General features: G+C 35.1%; 1 protein-coding gene across 10 annotated transcripts in view; it reads right to left on the bottom strand.

The window, feature by feature from the left end:
- PAM (peptidylglycine alpha-amidating monooxygenase) overlaps positions 1-22008 on the bottom strand; it is a 369904-nt gene that overhangs the window by 60032 nt on the left and 287864 nt on the right. For 6 of the 10 annotated variants that reach the window (XM_069088092.1, XM_069088091.1, XM_069088094.1 and 3 more), the window contains one exon: positions 7742-8059. The exons of the other annotated variants lie outside the window; for them this stretch is intronic. In XM_069088092.1, the coding sequence (XP_068944193.1) occupies positions 7742-8059 (318 nt within the window). The remainder of the gene's footprint in view (positions 1-7741; positions 8060-22008) is intronic. 10 annotated transcript variants of the gene reach the window in all.

Genomic DNA, 22008 nt, shown 5'->3' with positions numbered 1-22008 from the left:
CTAGGTATGGATGTAATGGTCAGACAGCTAGAAACCCTATCTTGTGTTATTTTCTCTGTCTGTATTTTTGTTCGCTTGTCCCTTCTGTTTGTATTCTCTCAAGTTCAAGGTGCTGACTTTTTCCCCTGAACCAGGTAAATGATATATGTTTGATTGATTAAAGTAACCCCTTTTGAGTTGCTTTCCTTTAGAAAAGCAGATCAAAGAACCTGTGCTAGCAGCCATCCTGGGTATGCTAGGATGCTTGCTGCTACAATGACCTCTACCATCTCTTTTAAGCTCTAAATATGTAATTCTTTGATGTTATAATCATGTGGTCAACTTGCCAAGAGCTCAGATAGGTTAGGTAGGGCAGAATATGGGAATAGATAGTTTATTACCGATGTATTTCTCCAACTCTATTTTGCTCTACTCCTGTCAAAAGGTAGTCACTATCAACAAAGTTTCATTGTATTTTATTCCTCTGTTAAATTAAATTTCAAGGTGAAAAACTTCGATTCTCACTTTCAAATTTGGACCATGGAAGCCTGAGAAAGTTCAACATTATAGTTATACCTTTGAATATTATGTTAAGCAGTAAAAACAGTTCACATTTATATAGTTCTTTAGGATTTGCAAAATGCTGTACATACATTATTTTTTAAAATTTCATTCCTACAAAAATTCTCTGAGGTAGGTACTATTATTATTCCATGTCAAGAAAGAAGACTAGTACTGGTACTTGGGCAAATACTCCCATGTCTGGATGTCAGTTTACCTGATTCCAGTCAGTTACCTGAATCACCTGAGTGTAATTATATCCAACTTAATGTTTGTAAAGCAACCTGAATTTAAGAGACCCTCAGACGAAAAATACTATTAGAAAATCAAAACAAACATGAAGAAGTAATTGTTGCTAGATGGTTCACTCGCAACTCTAGTTATTTTTAACAATCATGTGAAAATAAACCCATCACTTAAAATTCTATTTTCCCCCATAATGGCATATCTCACTGAAATTATAATGAATAATTTGTATTGCTCTAAGAAGATGATTCTATCAGTCATAGAGGGGAGAGGTCATTTTTAATATTACATAATATTTATTTGAAATTCTTTATTGCTTTAATGAAAAAATTAAGAACTGCTGCTAAAATTTCATAATAGATCCCAAAGAGATTATTGAACATATCTGATAAATGAAGAAAATGGTTTAAGGAAACAGTACCAGCTTCCCAATATAATTACTTGCAGCACTTTAGAAGGGCAATCATTTCCCCAATACACAATAAAATCTCATTTTAAAGTCAGAACTGTGACTTAATTTCATATTAAATAATTCTTCACATTTAGACTCAGAGGAAAAGCCCATAAAATGAAAAGAAATCATAATCTGTTATTATACATTTCTAGATTTTTCTTTCATGAAGAAAGTGTTTCATTTCATTTCAGTCAGAGACTATGTATTTTTCAGAAGTCATGGTAATTAAAATAATTAAACAAAATGGTATCACAAATATTTACAGATAAAACAAGAAGAAAATAAAACTTTGCTATAATGCATTTAATGAAGAAAGGACACTGTGATAGAACTTGGGGGTCATAAAACTTTATCCAAGTTTTGTTTCTTTTGTTTTGCTAAATCACAAACTGGATTTTTAATTTAATTTTGGACATTTGGATACTAATATTTTATGTTTGTTCTATTAATAAAGAAAAAAATTAGAAAGTTTAACATCTATTATGACTTGGGGCTTGGAGAGATAATAAAGATTAGGAACATCACTTTCAAAAGATGTAAATTTGGTGCAATTTTACATTACTCTGAGATTGATGTGTCAATAGAAATTATCTTGCAAAATCATGTCAAGGCAAGAACAGGTAACACTTGAAGTGTTAAAACTGATGGATTGGAGGGAAAGTTGCTCAAAGAAATGAGGTTAAATAAAATGATAATTTGCATCTGTGATGAGAATAGTTGAACTTAAATATAGGAAAGTTTTGTATTTACTTATCAAATATGGTAGACAGAAATGTAGCTGTATATATTTAATAACAAGGGATATTTAATCTTAAATTTAATTAACTTTTCCTCTTTTGATGAGGAAAATGTAAGATGAGAGCAAGAGCAACTAAAGATTTTATTTCCTCACTATTCATGCCATGTTATGTAAATGTCAAGGAGGTATTAGAAGAAACATTTTAACCTCATGAAATTTGAGTATAATGAATTTGCATTTGTTTCTCAAGACCACAAAGTTAAATATTTTTCATATTACACAATATACAAAATACATGGCAATCCAAGAAAATCACATAGATTTGGAGGGTAATAAAATATAATGATGATCTGGGTAATGTGGAAACTATGTTTTGCATGACTTCATATGTATAATGAGTATCATATTTCTTCTCAATGAGTCTGAGAGTGGGTTTGAAGGAGGGAGAGAATTTGGAATTGAAAATAAAAATGAACATTTAAAAATATATAGTTATTATGGTAGTTTGCTGTTATGACTTAAAAATATAATTTATAATCTTTGTTGGTTTACAACAAATAGAAAAATATTGAAGGGTGAGGTAAAAAAAAGTTCTATGTTAGCAAAAAAGCCCCACAAACTATTCGATTTTTAGAAGTTTCTTTTCTTCACAAAGAGCTCCACTGATACCATGTGGCTCCTATTCTGGGTTCCCCAGGCTAGACAAGTAGAACAGATACTTTGCAAAAAAGTTTCCAAGCATGGTCATAACAATAGATTATATCTGTTTTCTGGGAATTTAACTATGACTGTGGAGAGTTCATCATTAGTAGACTGGACACTTAGTGATGAATCTTTTGGTAATGCAACCCATGTAATAAAGAAAAATGCACAATGGCCCTGTTCTCTAAGGCATCATTCTACTTTGGCAGCAATGGTGACAGAGTTGCAGAAAAGGGGCAGAGGATATACAGCATCACAGTCTTTAGACCATCTAGGAATACTGACAGATGTTATTACTCTACATATGAAATTCTTGTCAAATGGACATTTTACTAGAGGAATTGTATCACACAAATCAAACTAAAGGACAAAAGGAAAGTAGCTAAATGGAAGAATGGATGGCAGGCTCTCTTTAGAGAGGCAAATAAAAGAACTGGTAAAGTTGGTTTGCTCATGCATCTAAAGGCAACAAGAAATATAATTTCATATGACCTTTGATCATCTTATATTGCATGATGTTCTCATGATAAATATTTTTTAAAAATCCACCTCAAAAAATTGCATCATTGTGCCAATATCTATCGCAGAAGAAGAAGTAAAGGAATTCTATCAAGAACTTAATGAAACATTCCAACTGAAATCAACAAATATGCTTAAAAACTCTGTGATTTTCATGCAAAGGTATAAAAAGTATGCTGAAAATATGATTTGAGTACAAAATGAGAAAGGTTAAAAAGACTTGTGGATTTAAGACAGCTCTCTCTGTAGTTTCACATCATTGAAATGAAACATTTTAATAGGGAATGACTTGTTACTGATATGGTAGTTATTCCTGAATCATTTGTATGTGTAGTCAGACCATTTATTTGAGAAAAGGACAAAATCAATACAAAGGCAGAAAAATAAATATGACATTAATGAAAGCAACTCCAACTTGACCCAATAAAATAACTGAAATGCCCCTTACCTTATCTGGGGAAAATTGTCACTATTTCCTTCTTAAGTTTGGTGAGAGTAAATCAATTACCATAATGAGAAGGTTAAAGTGTAAAAAACACTAACCCCTTAGAAAACACAAAATCCAAGTTTCTAAAAAGCATGGCAAGAGATGCAATTAAAGTCTCCCCAAGCATAAAACTGGAAGAACAACAAAAAGAAAAAAGTTTGGAAAAGGTCTGCAAAGAAGGTTTTTTTTTTTTTAAATAATGAACCTTTTTCACTATCTAGGGCAGTAGACAATATACTTTTGGACTCAAAAATCAGTCACAGATGTGCTTCTGGGGGAAGTGGAAATGGCATCAAAGAAGAAAACAAAGATGAGAAATTCAGCTACACAAATACAAAGGAGAAATCTGTGCTGAAAATGACAAGTTTTGAGGCATTAAAGGATTGGTAATCTAGTGAAGGAGGAGGAGAAAATACTAAAGGCATAAAAAATTTCTCAGAATTTTATATTACTAAAAATGGAAACTATAAGAATACCAATCACTACGATCCAAATATCTACTTTCCTAGAAACATTAAATTTTTGTGAGTACAATCTATCTGCTCAATGAAAGCATCCTTGAAGAAAATTGGCAGATTTTTGCAAGGACTTTCTTCAGTTTTACAAACACATATTGGTTAAAAAGTATAGAAAACACATGATGTAACTGTCTCAAATGTTGACTATTTTAAAAAGCATTTGATTGTTTACTACAAAAGCAAACTTTAAAGGTTCTTTTCTAGCAAAGCGTCTCCTAGGCACATATAAAAATTATACGAGTCTTTGAAAAGTATAACAGAGAAACTCCTGTTTGACAATTCTCTGAATATTGACCTCAATATCAATTAAGGCATAAAACAGAGTGACATTCTTGCCAAGGGTATTCACTGTTGTCATAGAAAAGATTCTTTCTGGAATTCAAATCAAAGAAAGATTCTACATACACAGTGAGATCCTTCAGATTCTCCTATTTTCTTGTGACAGTGGACTAATTGCATCAAGCCTTTGTAAATTGTCAAGTTTTCTCAATGAGATCCATAATGACTCAAAATTTACTTGGTATAACTTTCCAGAGTGGAAAAAGCAAACAGAAATAGATTATCTATTGTGTGGACTGAAATACACAGTTGTACTTGCAACTTATGAACTGATCTATCAGTATATTATCTTGGACAGATATTGCAAATGGACAATGCGTTGGATAAAAAAAATGAACAGAGGCAGAAGAATAGGTGGCATTGCCTTTGGTAAATTGCAATGTTCATGTGTTGATCTTTCTGAAACAAAGGCTATATTTTAACATCAATCTTCTCCCAATCATGTTATATAACCATGAGTCCTCCAAAAAACCTGGAGTTGGAGATCATCCAAGGGCAATGGCCAGGTACAATGTGGTGGGCATGAGCTGAGGGTAACACACTATAAGTAAGGCATTGTGCAAATTAAAATATATAAAAGATGTCATCTAATTGCTTACTAAAACGAATGACCAAAAGAGATGAATTGATGATGGAATGAAAGTGAGGGGCAGCTCTCATGGTTAATGGGCATGATCACCATGTCAAAAAAAACATGAGGAAACCATCATAATAAGTAGATTGCCTGCAAAAAACTTATAGGAGGACACAAAGAGATACATTAAGAGCAAATAAATTACAGTTTTTGTTGTTAGAGAGAATACCCAGATTGAAGAGATCTATCCCTAAGATTTATCCTTGGAGACTATTGGGTTCTTAGTGCAGCATGGTATCATAGGCTAGCATATGGGAAATCCTTTTCTTCTTTATGAAACCTTTGTCAATGAGGATAAAATTCTTAAAGGAAAGAGTATCTGCACACATGAGAAAATATGGCTCCACATTTTGTAAAGATTAGCAAGGCTACCAAAATTATAAAGATGAGCAAACTGTGATTATCATAATTTCCAAGAAAGTAGGGATTACATTTACTGTTTTGGTAGTTTTCTTGTTTATATGCCTTGGCTGATCTAGGACACAATTTTCCAGTATTGACTTTTAGATAACTCTGCACTGGTGACTCCTAGAATTCCAGCATGATTTTCAATTGCAAAGTGGCACTACAGAACTGATCTTTGCTGCAAGTAAGGTCTATGTATACTATAGGCATATAATATTTCACAAAAGTATTTGTTTTACAGAGGCAGCAAGGCATAGTGGATAGAGGGCTGGGCTTAAAGTCATGAAAACCTGGGTTTAAATCTTGCCTGAGACACATACTAGCTGTGTGGATAGGTTTATGTTACTTAACCTATCAGTGCCCCAGGCAACTTTCTAAGATTGTGAAATACTTATGAATTGAAAACTAATTCTGGCAGCGGGGAAGAGGAAGAGGGAGAGGGAGAAGGAGAGGGACAGAGAGAGAAAAAGAGAGAGTTTTCCCATATCAGGAGATCCTTCCCCTAATGAAATAATAAATATGGGCAATGTGCCCTCTAAAATTATATTATTATTGATATTGCATTTTATATCACATATGATACAACTCTAATATAGGTAATATAGAATAAGAAGCCTTTACAAAACCCTGTTGGGCAGTGAAATGTTAGGACAAATAATTTCATAAAACAACAAATGATTTTTCCTTTTTTAAAAAAATCTTCAAAATATTTGGTTCAGGCCAACTAGGCCATTCCCAATAGGCAGAGATTTGAGCCTTGCCCATAAGCAAAATATACTATTATAATTTTTCAATAACAAATAGAAATCAGATGGGTAATACATAATTTATGGCTGTCAGCAAAGATTTATTTGGCAATGTCAATCCATGCAAAAGCAACACTGTCTTTCTAGCTTGCAAGGAGAATGGTCATGCATACGTATTAGTTATTTTTCGGAGATAATTTTCACATGCTGTTTATCTGGCTTTCCAAATTAGTAAGTAATATGAAATACAATCAATATTACAGAGACCACAATACAATTAAAGATAAATATGATGCACCCATAGCTTGCTCTAATGGAAACCTGAAGGGAATAAATTATTACTCTCAATTTACAATCTAGCAAGGTTAGAATTAAAGATAAATCTGATAGTTATTGATGAGCTTCATGTTTAGTCAGGAATAATTACCCAAATTTCCAATTAAGATGGCAATAGATAATGCAACTTTTAAGAAATTAAACTCATAAAAAGAAATTATGTTGTACAAGTGAATGTACAAGTAAAAATGCTGAAAATTCCTTTGAAAAGGATTTAATTATCTTCAAAGAAACAAGCCTAAAAATCTTAACATACTAGGAATTTGCTCATCAGATTATGTTTCATATTGTTTTTCATTTGGCATAATGGAAAACTGTTCATTTAAGCAGAATTTTCTTGTTATAATTTAACCTGACAGGCAAAAGTATAGATCTAAATAGTTTTGTTACTGTAGTTGTGGTTTTAAAAATTATCTAAATGTAAATATTTGTGTAATTTATAATTATACATAGAAATAAATGGAATATAGAATACTTCATATTTGCATATACTTATATAAAAATATATATGTAATAATGTATACTATATATCCTAAGACTATGATATTTATTAGGAATACCTATGATATAATTCAATTAGACTGTAAGCACGACAGGATTTCTTTGGTTTATTTTGAAAGGTTCCATTTTTTTCCTTTTACAATTTCTCAATCATATTATTTTGTGGTAGTTTATCATTTCAATTTCTTAATGTATCTGAAAAAATATTTCAGTTTTTTATATGACTATAAATATAACTGAAAATTAAAAATATATATAGATGATGTCTTGATTAAGGGGACTAAAATGAAGTATAAAGAACAGGAAGAAGACTAAATTTTTGCTTATTTATAAAATAAACATTTATAAAAACAGAGTTTTTTTATTTTTGACAAAAACAAAATAAGTTTTTCTTAAATTCAGTTTCCCTGAATACAAAGATATGGAGGGGGAAAATGAAGGATCTTGCTTCCAATAACTGGTGAGTCCTTTTTTTAAAAAACAAATTAGTTCATCCATTAGTTGTTATTCCCTTCAGATTTTGTTAATGAAACTCTTATTAGCATTATATTGCTTATGAGATGCCCTAAACCCACCTCCTGTGTGCTCTGTTTCCTGGGTACCCTCATCACGTGGGGGCTGTTGTAATGAGAAAGGTCTGGTCTCTTCTGGTTTCAAGGTGGATTCTAGTCTGTGGAATTTGTGAATTCTGTCTCTGACAAGAATAGCATTGCCCTTCACATTATTGTCGGCTCCCTCTCTGGGACCAGACCAATTGAGGTCCTTCTTTTGTACTACATTAGCAATTTCAGCTACCAGATCTGATTCTGCCTTTTCTGTAGGATTATACTTATGCACATGAACAACATCCTCCCTTTCTCCTAGAAGCTTGGAAATGAGGGAATAGAAATCACCTGCACAGAAAAGAGAAAAGATAAAAGAGAAGGGAAAAACAAGATTATGGCAAGGTTGGAAAAGTTCCCCAAAATTTCAGCAAAGAAAAAAGAACAGTTCAATGAAAATACCCTGTCTCATCTTGTCTTTTTTACTATCAAGGAGATGACTGTTTTCAGTCTTTCACACATTAAAATACAAAATGATAATCAAGAACAAGCAAAACATAAGCAGCAACACAAACATTGACAACGTGTTTATTGGTATTTTGGAGAGTAGACATTGTAGTATGTGACCTCTAAGAACATATTTGTACAGACAAAATAATGCATAATCACAAAGCATAATTTCAAAATAGTGCGTAATTACAAGTTTCAATAAAGGACAAATTAATTGGAAGTTGGAGCCCAAAGTCTTAAAAAAGGCACAATCTCAAAGAATAATTTCTGATAATTTGAAATCATTCCTTAAGGAAAATACTATTAAAGTGTAAAGTCATGGGAAATTAAAATACTTTTTTTGGTGGGTATAGGTCAGTTTCCATATAACAGACCACAGAAATCTAAATTATTTGTATTTCTTAAAGAAAGCAGAAATCTTTATATTTTATTTATTAATTCCAGTTGATCTTGAAGAAGGAAAGTTGGTATTCAAGAACACTTATTTTTAAGAAAAACACTTATAACTACCGTGTTTCCCCGCTAATAAGACCTATCCCGAAAATAAGCCCTCCCCTTACTGTGTAAGATTCCTCTAAAATAAGCCCTCCCCCGAAAATAAGCCCTATTGAGATTGCTACTGTAGTGAAGGTGATCCCCTGCGCTACACGCTATATTACGGTACCCTCTGTACGCACCGTCCCCCCCCACCCCCCTGTGAAACACACGCTGCGCTCTGAGCTGCATCCAATCAGAGCTGCAGCAGTGAGTGCGTCATCCTGTTCTTCCCCAGTGATTTGCTTGCTGGCGCCATTGAGAGCAGTGCCGCGGAGGAGAGCTGAGGCAGGACAACATAAGCCCTCCCCTGAAAATAAACCCTCTGGTGTTTTTCTTTAAAAAAAAAAAATAATAAGACAGTGTCTTATTATCGGGGAAACAGGGTAGTTAATTATGGTTATTTTTCAGTGCTCTCTGTCTTGGACCCACTTCTCTTTTCTCTCTATATTCACTTGGCCATTTGATCATTTCCCATGGGTTAAAATATTTCTCAAATCTACATTTCTACTCCTAATAGTTCTCTCGAACTATAGTCAGGCATTACCAATTGCTTACCTTGACATCATTACCTGGATTTTCCATCAGTCTAACAATAATAATAATAAAAAATATTTATATAACACCTACTATGTGCCAGGCTAAACACTTTGCAACTATTATCTCATTTAATCCTCACTACAATGCTGGGACGTGCTGTTACTGTTCTCATTTTACAAATGAAGAAACTGAGGCAAACAGAGGTTAAGTGATTTACCCACAGTCACAAAGCTAGTAGGTGTCTGAGGGTGAATTTGAACTCAGGTCTTCCAGCTTCCAGGTTCAGCGCTTTATCTACTGCACCACCTGTGTATCTTGTATATCTCAAACTCTACATGTCTAAAACAGAACTTATTCCATTTTCTCCAAATTACTCCTTCTTTGAAATGTCCTTGTTTCTGTTGTGAAGACTAGCATCCTTCCAGTCACACAGTTTCATGACCTTACAACCAGCCCTGACTCTTCCTTCTCACCCATTTTCCCTTAGCCAATCAGTTGCCAATGCTTTGCTAATTCTACCCACACAACATCTTTTGCAATCACAGTTTTTACCCTTCTTCAGGTCCTGATCAATTTGCACCTGGACTGCTGCACTAGCTTCCTCACTGGTCTTCCTCTGCCTTCTCCAGTCCACACAGCAAACCTTCCATGGCTGCTCCTCTGCCCATAGTGTAATATAAAATCTTAAATCTGGAAATTAAAGCCCTCCACATTCTGCCTCCCACCTCCTTTCTAATCTAATCTCCAATGGGTGCTTTTCACACACATTTTGTTCCAGACAAATTGGTCGACTGACTATTTCCTGAACATAAAAGACTCTCCTCATCTTCATGGGTTCCCATTTTGCTTTAGAGTTGAAGCTTAAGTGCTTTTCATATAAAATTATTCCTGATACTCCTCCGTACTCTCATGAGAATGTAAGCCCCTGGAGGACAGGGACTGTTAACGTCTTATCTTTATATCCCCACAAACTAGCACTTCATACTTTAGTAGGCAATTAATAGATATTTGTTGAATGCAATTGAAATACTTTCAAAGAGAAGAGATTTTGACCTAAGAAATCACTAAAGTGATTACAAATTAAAATTTTAAAAAGTTTTGTATTTCTATGTACTTGTAGTAAATTTCTTGAACGAAGACGGGGAAACAGAATATATATAAATACATTAATTAACTTAGAAGCAAAATTAAACTAGTGAAATTCACGATGAATTTTGAGACTGACATTTAAATTTGTGGTTCAAAATCCATTTAAGGTATCAGCTACGTGAAGGGGAAGCAAATTTTAAGCAAGGAAAGCTAGTATTCAAGGAAACTGAGTTGTAAGAAAAACACTTTAAAACTAAATTATATTGTTTTTCTCAAAAATAAAAGTATTTTTCTAATTTCTGATATGACATTTTAGAACCCCTAATGAAGATACTACCTATAACTAAAGATTCAAACTGTTTAATTTTTAATTACATTTATAGTCCTATATGATAAAAAGCTGAAATATTTTTAGATACATTAAAAATGAAAGTGATAAACAGTTGTTAAATATAGACTACCCAAAATAGTATAACTGAGAAACTTGTATAAGGAAAAAAATTAAACCTCTCAAAAATGATCCAAAGAGATTCTGTCATGTTTACAAACAGTCTGGGTTCAGTGGATTGAATTAGGATCTCTATCCTTGCTTTTGGAAGAAGACTATCTCAGGTGAAATTTCATGTCAAAAATAATTACCAAAATAATAGGTCCAATTTCAGAAAAATAAACAAAGTAAATTATAGCTCAGCCAACCTGTCAGACCATAGGAAAAGATCATATACATATATATTTTCTGCCCAATATAGTGTCCTAATACTCTATGCATTAAATCAGGCAAATATGTTTGTGTATTGGAAGATTTCAAATGAAAATGAGACCAACAACATTTTTTTGTTTTTGTTGTTGTTTCAACTATTGAATAGAGTGTAGAGAACCCAGAAAAATCAGCCAACTCTCTGATTTAAATTAAAATCTGTAAGTGTCCAGTTACAAATAATAGACAATTTGCTAGGAGAGAGGCAGTGTAGTACCCCAGCTTTGGAATAAGGGGAACTTAATTCAGATTATACTCATGTGACTTTGGGAAAATCATTTAACCTCCTTGGGCCTTCCATGATTTCCTCATTTGTTTAAGGAGGGGATTTAAATAAATCAAAAGGGATTGAAATAAATGGTCTCTGAGGGTCCTTCCAATGCTGGATCAATGATCCTAAGATTCCATTTGAAATAAGGATAGAAAAGAACATAGAACTAGATCCAATAAACTTATGACTCAACTTTCTAAATCGGTCTATAACTGAAAGTCAGGCTGTTGTTTTTTGACTAAAACTCACAGTTATCTCAGAAGCCACTACTCAATTTACTTCCACTAATATGGTAACCAACTTCCATACTTTGAGCACACTCCTTGCTACCCTGTCCAGGTGTAGTTAGGCTATTTCTATCACTAAATATGTGCGTGTGTGTGTGGGGGGAAGGTTGTTTGGAAATTGTAGGTGTAGTAGCAGTTGAGAAGAGAAAAAAAGCAGGGTAAGCAACTTTGATAAATTCTCCAGGGCAGGTCTTCTAGATTTAGAATTAATTCGTCCTTGGTTTCCTTATTGATGGAATCTGCTTATTTTTGTTTATAAAGGAACTAAGCCACTTTTTAAAAATTTCAAATATTCATCTCTAGCTAATACAAATGCATAAAGAAAACATCACTTTTCACAGGGCCTAGCACATAGTATGTATTCAAAAAATATTTGCCGATTTAGTTTAATTTGAAGATTAAATCAGTACAGTTTTTCATGTTTAATGAAAACAATTTTAATTTGTCAGTTAGCATTTAGAACACTAGATATCCAAAATTTGTCTCTTTATGTTTTCCTCCAAAGCTACCCCTTTTCTAAACTTCTATGTTTCTATCCACAGCACCCCTATCCTTGTAGTCTAACAGGTTCATAACTTTGGTGTTATACCCAACTCTTCAGTTTCCATAACCCCACATAGCCAATCTGTTGCCAAATATTGCCATTTCCACTTTTGCAACATCTGACCCCTTCTTTCTACTTATCTAACTACCACCTTAGTTCAGGCCCAGCTCAACTCTTACACCTAGATAACTACAACAGCCTCATAATTTGTCTACCTGCCTCAAGTCTTTACTTCAGTAATTCCTCCACTACAGTGCGTTTCCTTGAACACATGTGGCTCCTCTTCTCAATCAGCTCTAAGGTCTCCTTGTTGTCTTTAGAAAAATATAAACTCCTCTATTGAGCTTTTAAAGCTCTGTACCACCTGGCCCCAACCTATCTTTCCAGCTTCATTGGACATTATTGTCTCTTCTGCACGGTGAGATTCAACCAAACTAGCCTTATCTCTGTACTTCCCATCTGTACATGTCCTGGCTCCCTGCCTTCACACTAACTGCCCCTCATGCCAGAAATGTATCCCCTTTAAACGTCACCTTCGACATGAAGCCTTTTATGATTTCCTCAACTATTAGTTCCCCCTTCAAACTACCAAGTATTTATTTTGTAATGAGTCTATACATGCTTATATATGTCCTTGTCATCATGCCCAGTAGGATGTAGGCACCTTGGGAGTAAGGACTGTTTCATCTTCTGTCTTTATATCCCCAGTGTGACAGATCATTGATGATGGCAGACACAGCCTCCAGTCTAGAGTCACATCTGAAGGCTTGCCAGCTTTTGATAGGGCATCCCAGGGCTTCTGGGCTCTAATGCTGTATTCTTCAGGAATCTAGAGTCACCTCTATACCAAACTGAAGGATTGGACAAGGGTTTTAGAGGAATTAAAAAATGTCTGTCTGCGTATCTATCTATTTATCTATTTGTATTTCTTATTCTGCATCTGTGATTGCACTGCTGTAGGGAACTCTTATTGAAGAAACAATTTCCAAATGCAGATCAACCCTTGTTCTACAATTTACAGTTTTAGAGAATTGACTAATACTTTGAGGGGTTAAGGGATTTGCCTAGATCACACAACCAGTATGTTAGATGTAGAACTTGAATCCAGTTTTTCCTGACTTTGAGGCCTGTCCTCTATGCACGAGGGCACAGTCTTTCACAATATGTTCACGAGTAATATTCTATCAGAAATATAAAAAAAATAATTTCCCATAATTGTAAGTAGAAAATTTTTGTTATTAAAGGAATTAAAGAAATTAAAGCAATTAAACAAATGTAAAAACAAATTGAAACCAACTTCTGGATAAAAACTATTACTATTTCTGATTTATCTGGGATCAGAATGTCCTGTGACATTAGCAGGCAACACTGTGAGTTCCCTGTTTCCAGGGCAGTCATCCTCCTGGTCTGCCAGCATACCCTTTTTCAGGACAGGAGAAAGAAGTATTGTCAGAGGCTAAGGGAGCTGGATCATACGCAGGAAGGGGTGTAAGCTGCCCCATCTTCTATGGTGCTTTCATTCATAGTCAGACTACCCATATTGCTTAAGTTACCCCACCTCAAAACTGTTTTTAAACTCCAGTGAAAATATGTTATACTTCCATCCATTTCATTCTGTCCTCACCTAGCCCCATCAGCTGATCCCTGTGACTGCCCAAAGGAATAAAGTTGTGCCAAAAGTGCTGTGAAGGTTGGTCATAGGAAATTTCTGTGGTAGTGGCAGCTAAGATGCTGGGAAAATAAAGGCAAGATAATCCATTGGGTTCTAAAACAGTGCCAGGAGTCCAAACCTTGGAGTCTTTCTCCACTCTACCACAGATCACATTATCAATTTTCCATTTGCCTGATGATCCACAACTACCTTTTGCTTCTAAGGAGACAATTCTTGGACATCTTATAAGAAAACTAGGAATAAGCTAATTAATACAGGAAAGAGACTTTGAAAATAATGCTATGCAGATCATTTTAAAAGTGGCTTTGAAGTAATGGGTTCAAAAATAGATTCCCTTTATTTTTGAAGAATAAAGTCTTAGTTCTAGTGTAGGTTTTATCAGTAAAATATCACCAAAACGATGTTTTAGTAACTTTTCAAATTGTATATTCCTATTTCCCACAAAATCCCTAGTAGTTTATTATCTAAAATACACACACAGCTCTCACAACTGCTTACTGCTATAAGATTTGCTTAGTAAATGGAGAATTAATTATTCATCAACAACTTAGCTGCTAATAAAATATACCAAATAACAGTCAATTTGATGAAAATTGAACCAAGGCAAGTAAATCAGTAAAGGGGTAATAACAATTAATAAAATGAAAAACCTCCTTTAAATAATTTGAATCTGGAGATTCTGAATGAGTCATAGGCAGGCTTTTACCCTCAGATAATTATGCTATTGACTATTAATCTATTGGGGCAGCTAAGTGGCACAGTAGATAAAGGCCAAGCCTAGATTCAGGAAGATCTGGGTTCATATCTGGCTTTAGACACTAGCTGTGTTACCCTGGGCAAATAACTTAATCCTGTTTGCCTCAGTTTCCTTATCTGTAAAATGACCTGAAGAAGTAAATGCCAAACTATTCCAGTATCATTGCCAAAAAAGCCCCAAATCACAGAGGGTCAGATCTGACTGAAATGATACATTAATCTATTACCAACACTATGCATGTTTGTATGTATATGTGTATATATGTAAACACACACATACATATGATTCAAAAAAATTTAAAATAGGACCCTAATGACTTTCCCAAGGTATATGAATGAGGTAGCTCTAATATTTTTTGTTCAAGGACAAGACTGATTTAAATGAACAAGAATGAATTCTTCTCTTCTTCTTAAAGGATGCAGACACAAAACAAGGGAGAGGATCCTGTGCTGTGGTGAAAGGGCTTATGTGCATTATTTGCAGGGGGATCCCTATCTGAGAGCCTGACAGCTTGACAAATGATCTCCTATGTCTACCTGTTCTGTTCTTAGGAAACAAATCCCAAAGCTGTCATTCATTCAGCCTCCCAAAGCCTTGGGGGATATTTAGAGCTAGGTTTGATAGATAATTTTAATAAGTAAAGATTGCTTTGCTTCTCATAAATCATATCAAGCCAGTTGATTTTCAGTGAATGAGTATACAAACAAGAAGTATATGTTCTTTTAAAATTGCATTCAGAGGTGCAATAAGAACAGAAAAGCTAACAAAACCATTTGTAGTCTATTATAGAATCAAGTCAGTGCCTAAAATACATAATTAATTACACATAAAAAAGGATTATGTATTTTAAGGGCTAAATCAAGACTTTATATTTTAAGTATAATGCAAAAATAGTTTTTTTATGGCCAGGTATAGTCTTTTCAACATGTAAGCCCATTTCTCTGGCTCTGCTTGTTTGATAAAACACATCAATAGTAATTCAATTTTGTTAGCATAAAACCACTACAAAATTATTCAGTGTCATAAGACCTGTTTGAGAACCTTTAACTCTCATAGGTCATGGTACATTCTCCTTCTATAAATTTTATTGTCATATTCTCTGTCTTGGGAATATAATGACCTTTGAGTAGAAAGATTGATTATAACAGGTCACAAAGACTACAACAGAAAGGGTTTAGAGCAAACTGAATAAAATATGTCAAAGACCTCTTCATACCAAGAAAAGGACAGAAGGCCAAGGCACAATGTGGAGAAGAATAAAGGGACTTAGAGATTTTTAAGCTATTATATTTTACCTCAAGTTTTTCTAAGATGTATACTTTTTTAAAATGGAAATTTTGCATCTCCATCTGGAATTAATATCAGAAGGAAACATACACACAGAAAATCACCAAGTATTGTTTTGGGGATTCCTGTTGCCTGCTATCATAATATTTTCTTGATGTCAGCAAATTCACTGGACTGGTTCACTGGCTCCCTGATTAATAAGCTTATAAAGAGGAAAAACAATTCCTGGGAGTAAAGTATAAGGGCAACTTATTATTTGCCTTAATATTCTAGGAATGTCAAACCCTAATTTGCAATTTCTTAGTCCATAGGTATACCTTGATTTAAGGTAACATAGTATAGTGTAGTTTTCCAAACTGTGAGGCATGCCCTTCTCAGGGAACACAAGATCCTCTCAGCAATGGTCAAAATTAGAGTATTTTTTTTCTCCAGGAAACGTCTCATATAAATATATCAACCAATCAATAAGTATTTATTAAGTGCATCATATAAGTTGATATCCACTTTTTAAAAATAAAAATAGCCAAGATAGAAAGATGAACAGAGAATATGATTTCACTGGTAGGAAATGACAAAAGAGAAGGGTAACATCTTGGGGCCACAAGTGATGGACCAAGAGTCAAGCAGACCTTCCCTTTCCTGCCTCTGGGGACCCGTTTCCCATCCAACCACAGGAGAGAGGTCTGCAATCCATTCTCTTCATTTAGAACCTTTACCTGATGTTGATTGGCTGCTCTCCACCAGCCCTACCCTGTGGGAGTGGGACTAGAGCCAATGGCATCCTCTGTGGACATCAGGACATACACAGGCTACCTACCTGGTCAGCCACTACTCTCTCTCAGACCCTCTGGTACCAACCTGTCGTGCTCCCAGATCTCCTATGCCACCATGCTCCCTCCATCCTTCTCCATCCTTTCTTTCTCCTCAGTGAGGGAAGTTCTAGGTCTAGCCTCACTTTAGCCTCAGTTGTTGCCTCTGATAGTTTGGATAATAACCTTACTCCTTTCCCCCATGACGACGATGACAACAACAACAACAGTCTTATCCAATAGCTAACCTGTGTTACATTGTTTCTATACACAGAAAGATAATCAGAGAAAGTCTGGTAGATACCTAACATGTACATGTTGTCTAAATCTAGAATATAGTTTCCCAAGGCCAGGAACTATTTTAGTTTTATATTCTTAACACTTACCACAATGTCTGGAACATAGTAGGTACTTAATAAATTCATGCTGATTGATTGATGTTTGAAAATCCACAAGTACATATTAATATAGTACTGTCTGTTTAAATGATAAAAAACTGATGAATTTTAGATACTTGTTGGCATATTTAGGGCTAAACTATTAGCTGTATAGCCTGACACTCCAGAATATGCCAATTTACCAAGTCCTTCCTGATGAGTTTCATATTTCTGATTTATTGTACTTATCTCAAGTGCAGGTAATTTCACATTTGTGTTGCTAACTCTTAAAGTGGCTGACATTTTAGTTGGTTTTGAAAATCCAAAAGGTTTTTTGAGTTTGGCAGCAGATCTCAGAGGACTAATTTAGAGATACAGTTTCTGTACAAGGACTTTAACATATACACACTAGAGGCTCACTGAAATTCTGTCACTAGTGATCTAGGCTCTAGGAACTAACTCCTAGTTGAAATTTTCACAAAATGAGGTCCTTCGGATACTTTAGTGGCTAAATCCCCTATGAGAGGGTTCAAAGTGGACTAAATTTTGCACAAGAACAGATTCTAATAAAGTTTCTTTATACTGAGTGTGTATGCATGTGTGAGTATGCATATAGGTATGTGTGCATGTATAGTACACGTGTGCTTTTTTTAAGGCAGCTCAAATTACACCTTCTTCAGACCTTTCCAAGTTCTTGCAGCTATCAGTGCCATACTTTTATCTATTCTATGTCTTCTATGTGCTGAGTTCTTCACATGTTGTCTCTCCCATTAAAACATATCAAAGATAGGAGCTTTCTTGTATCTTCAGGACTAGCACATAATAAATGCTTATTGACTTACTATCTGATGTGTAGGGGGACACACATAGGGCACATATATTCCTAAGAGAAATGTGTAGAGAACATGTGTGGCCAGGAAACCTACATGGAAAGCCCACTCACTACAAGACTTGCTGTTCATGCTGCCTAGTGACGTCATCATCACCTTATTCCTTTCTCCACTGGATATGTATAAAGTATCCCAGCCAGATATCACTCCATTAGACTTTGTTCTTGTGCAGGAATTCAGATCATGAATAAATATAATACAACCTTTGTTTTTTATTTTACCATGTTCTTTATTTTACCACTGTAAGCTAATGACTACCTATGTTGAGGCATCAGCCCCTTGGCCTCTGGGAAGTGTACAGATTAATGTTTGTCAGAGTCTAGTCAAGGACATGAGAACAGGTTTCTTTCTCTATGAGAAAAGACCCAATAATTTATAAAATAAAAAATCCAGTAAGTCAGATTTTCTCTACTACCCTTCTCTCTCCTTCTCCTCATCCCCATTCTCCTACCCAATTATGATGGTCTAAGATCCCAAAGTATAGATCCCAAGATGTATGGCGATAATAGAGTATTATCTCTGCTTCCTCAATAATCACTCTTCTAGAATTCCTGGGAAGTCTGTGAAGCCTTACAAACACATCAGGGATGAGAACTTTTCTTAGTAAAAAGAGTAAAGATGGGAAACTATTTTTGTTGCTATTCCCTGCCCTCCCTCCCCAAGTTGTTTTGATACCAGACATTAAGAGGAAGAAACTTATCTCAAGACAGACTTGGGAACTTAAAACACACTCTACCTCTGGCTCTTTCATAGTCTCAGTCATTTGTAAAGAGCGCCTGTCAATAAATCTCATTTGGATTTCTAAGTTTTGTGTATGCGTTCTCTTTTTTCTTTCCAGACATGGATGTTGATTTACCATAAAATCACTCACCTAGACATGCATTTGCCTCTACTGACTAAATGTCAGTGGAATGGGTAGAAAAATTTGATTAATTCTCCCTTTCATTAAAAAAAAGTAAGACAAGAGGAAGTAAGTGGAACCAGAAGAGCAATTTATACAATAATAGCAATATTGTTGTATTTGTAATTGAAAAGACAAACAATATTTTTAGTAAATTTTGAAAAACTTGGGAACTCCAATTAATGCAATGACCAACCACAATTCCAAAGGGGGCATGATGAAATATGCTGTCTCCTCCTGAGAGGTAATGGATTCAGAGTTCAGACTGAGACCATATTTTCTCCCTTTGGACATGGCCATTCCAGGAATCTGTTTTGCTTGACTATATTGTTTATAATAGGGACTTTACTTTTCTTGCTTTCTCAGTGAAGGGTGGGGAAGGAAAGTGGGAAGGAGAGAAGGTAGATCTTCATTTGAAAATAAAATAAAATTTAACTTAATAAAAGAGAAAAATATTGCAGAACCAGGAAATAGCAGTAATTCCCAGACTACATCACAGGACAGGAGTGCTGAGATATGGTCCTTTTTTTCTCACCTCAAATTACAACTGCATCCTAGGAAAACTCCTTATGGCATGGGCAATCTATGAAGAGTTTTAGTATGAGCCCTATTGTCCCCAGACCATGGGGTATATTGGTCATTTCTTTGTATCTCTTGTGGAATGAGTACAGTTCAGGGAAATAATACTAGATTCCAAATCGAAGGACCAGGGTTTGAATCATAGCAATTTACTACTAGTTTTTAAATCTAATTTTTAAAATTTAAGGCAAGACCTTTTCCCTCTCTGGGCATCAGTTTCCTTATCTACTAAGCAGACTAAATGACTCCTAAACTTCTTTTAACTCTAAACCTAAGGTTCTATAATCCTAAGGACAAACCTCATAGGAAGGAGCTGGGAGAATTTAGGAGGAAGTCCCAGGATCTCCTCCAGCTCTTTGAGGGCTTGAGATCCAAATGGGGCCAAGGATCAACAACAAGGTGAGTGCTCTACAAGGACTAATTGTTCTTAAGAAGCATGTTGCTCTAGATTTCTTCAGGGGAGCCCAATGGAAAGCTTAGACTCAATTGTTGATACTTCTCAAAAGAATAAGCTCAGAGCTAGTATGCCATTGCAGGGAGATTTCTGAATATGACTACTTTATAAAAAATTTTTTACTTTTTTTTGGGGGGGGGAGGGCAGAGCAATTGGGGTTAAGTGACTTGCCCAAGGTCACATGGCTAGTAAGTGTTTTGTGTCTAAGATCAAATCTGAACTCAGGTCCTCCTGACTCCAGGGCTGGTACTCTATTCACTGTGCCACCTAACCACCCCCACGACTATTTTATTTTTAATGAAAAGGAGAATTGGTCAAATTTTCCTACTCATTCTGCTTCCTACATCTAGGGGAAAGTGTATATCTAGGTGAGTGATTTTATGGTAAATCAGCATCCATGCCAGGAAAGCTCACCTTGATCATGAACATTGGGATTCTCAGTCCCTGTAAACTAACTGAGGGGTCCCCATAGCCTAGCAGTGGCAACTTAGGGAGGGGATGTGTTGGCCCATGGAAAACTTCCATATCTATACCTTTTCCTGTGATATTGACTTAAACACAAACTGGGTTGTGTTTATAGTGCTTCTCTATGTACCTATCAGTACTTGCTGATGCACAAAGAATACATAGAGGATCAATTTGAAAGAAACAAAATGTCCATTATCTGCACCATGAGAATTAGTTCTAAATAATACTGTATTTTTTCTTTTTACTTGTAGTCAAACCACATTACTTTCTGAATTATATTTTTAAAATTAAAATTCCATCCTTCATTCAGCTGCTAAAGTGATTTTCCTATTGCACAGGTTCAACCATGTTACTCTCAACTCCATCAACTCCAGTGGCTCTTAGCACCTCCAAAGTCAAATACAAAATCCTCTACTTGTTCAAAGCCCTTCATAAACTCCTCCCATCCCCCCCACCTTTTCCCGATCTTTTTATACCTTACCCCTTGTGGTGTACTTTTCATACCACTGACACTGACTTTGCCATTCCTTGAGTAAGACATTCTGTCTCTTGGCTCAGAGCTTTTTCTCTGGCTGCCCCCCATGCCTAGAATGGTTCTTCCTCATTTCAACCTGCTGGCTTCTCTTGCTTCCTTCAAAAGCTGCCTTCTAAAGGAAGCCTTTCTCCATCCCTCTTGACTCTAGCGCCTTCCCTCTCCTGATTATTTCCTATTTACCCTATGCACGGTTTGTCCGGATGTAGTTGTTTGCGTGTTGTCTTCCCTGTTAGATTGTGAGCTCCTCGAGGGTGCTTTCTTTTGCATTTCTTCCTATCCTCAGCACAGGGCCTGACACATAGTAGGTGCTTAACAAATATTTACTGACCAATTGACTAAATAGTTTGAAACCCAAATGACAGAAATATTCTCATGTCCAAGAAACCTGTTTGAGTTTTGGAGCTTTTAACTTCCACAGACATCGTCTATGAATGATCAAAAATAGAAGCAATGACTGGAAGGAAAACAATAGATAAGGTTAAAAGCATTTGGTTTGTACAACCAAATCTTTCAAAAGCCTACTGCTAAGGAAAGAGCAAGGATACAAATCTAACAATTAATCTCTAAATTATATATAAAAAACCTTCTGTGATACCAGTTTTCCAGAAGTTCTGACGTTTTAAAGTTAACTGAAAATGAGAAGCTCTGTGAAGCTTCACTCTCTACGGAAACACAATGATGAGGATAACATCTGTCAAATGTCATCTTGCACCAAATGGTCTGTATATAACGATCGCTCTTCAGGAATTCTGATTTATCAGTTACTTTTTAACGGCACACATTTCACTGAGTTTACACAGCACTAAATTAACTTGTTTTGTGTCTGTATACATTTCAGCCAGATTATCACAAACACTTTTCATATCATTAGTTTGGATATCATCACTGATTTTTATTGCTAAAACAAGTAGTTTCTAATTCTAGTAATTTTAAGTCATTAAGTTGATATGTGTCATAGAAAAATCATCCCAACTATCATGCTTAGCAGACTTTTCTTTGGCTGAATTTGTGTGGATTCACATATACATTTATATTTATG

This window comes from Petaurus breviceps, unplaced genomic scaffold (assembly GCF_028583685.1).
Source record: "Petaurus breviceps papuanus isolate PSGF00001 unplaced genomic scaffold, PetGlider_PUasm1.0 184, whole genome shotgun sequence".
NCBI lineage: Eukaryota > Metazoa > Chordata > Mammalia > Diprotodontia > Petauridae > Petaurus > Petaurus breviceps.
Note: the sequence above shows the minus strand (reverse complement) of the source record. Positions and strands in the feature narration are given on the sequence as shown.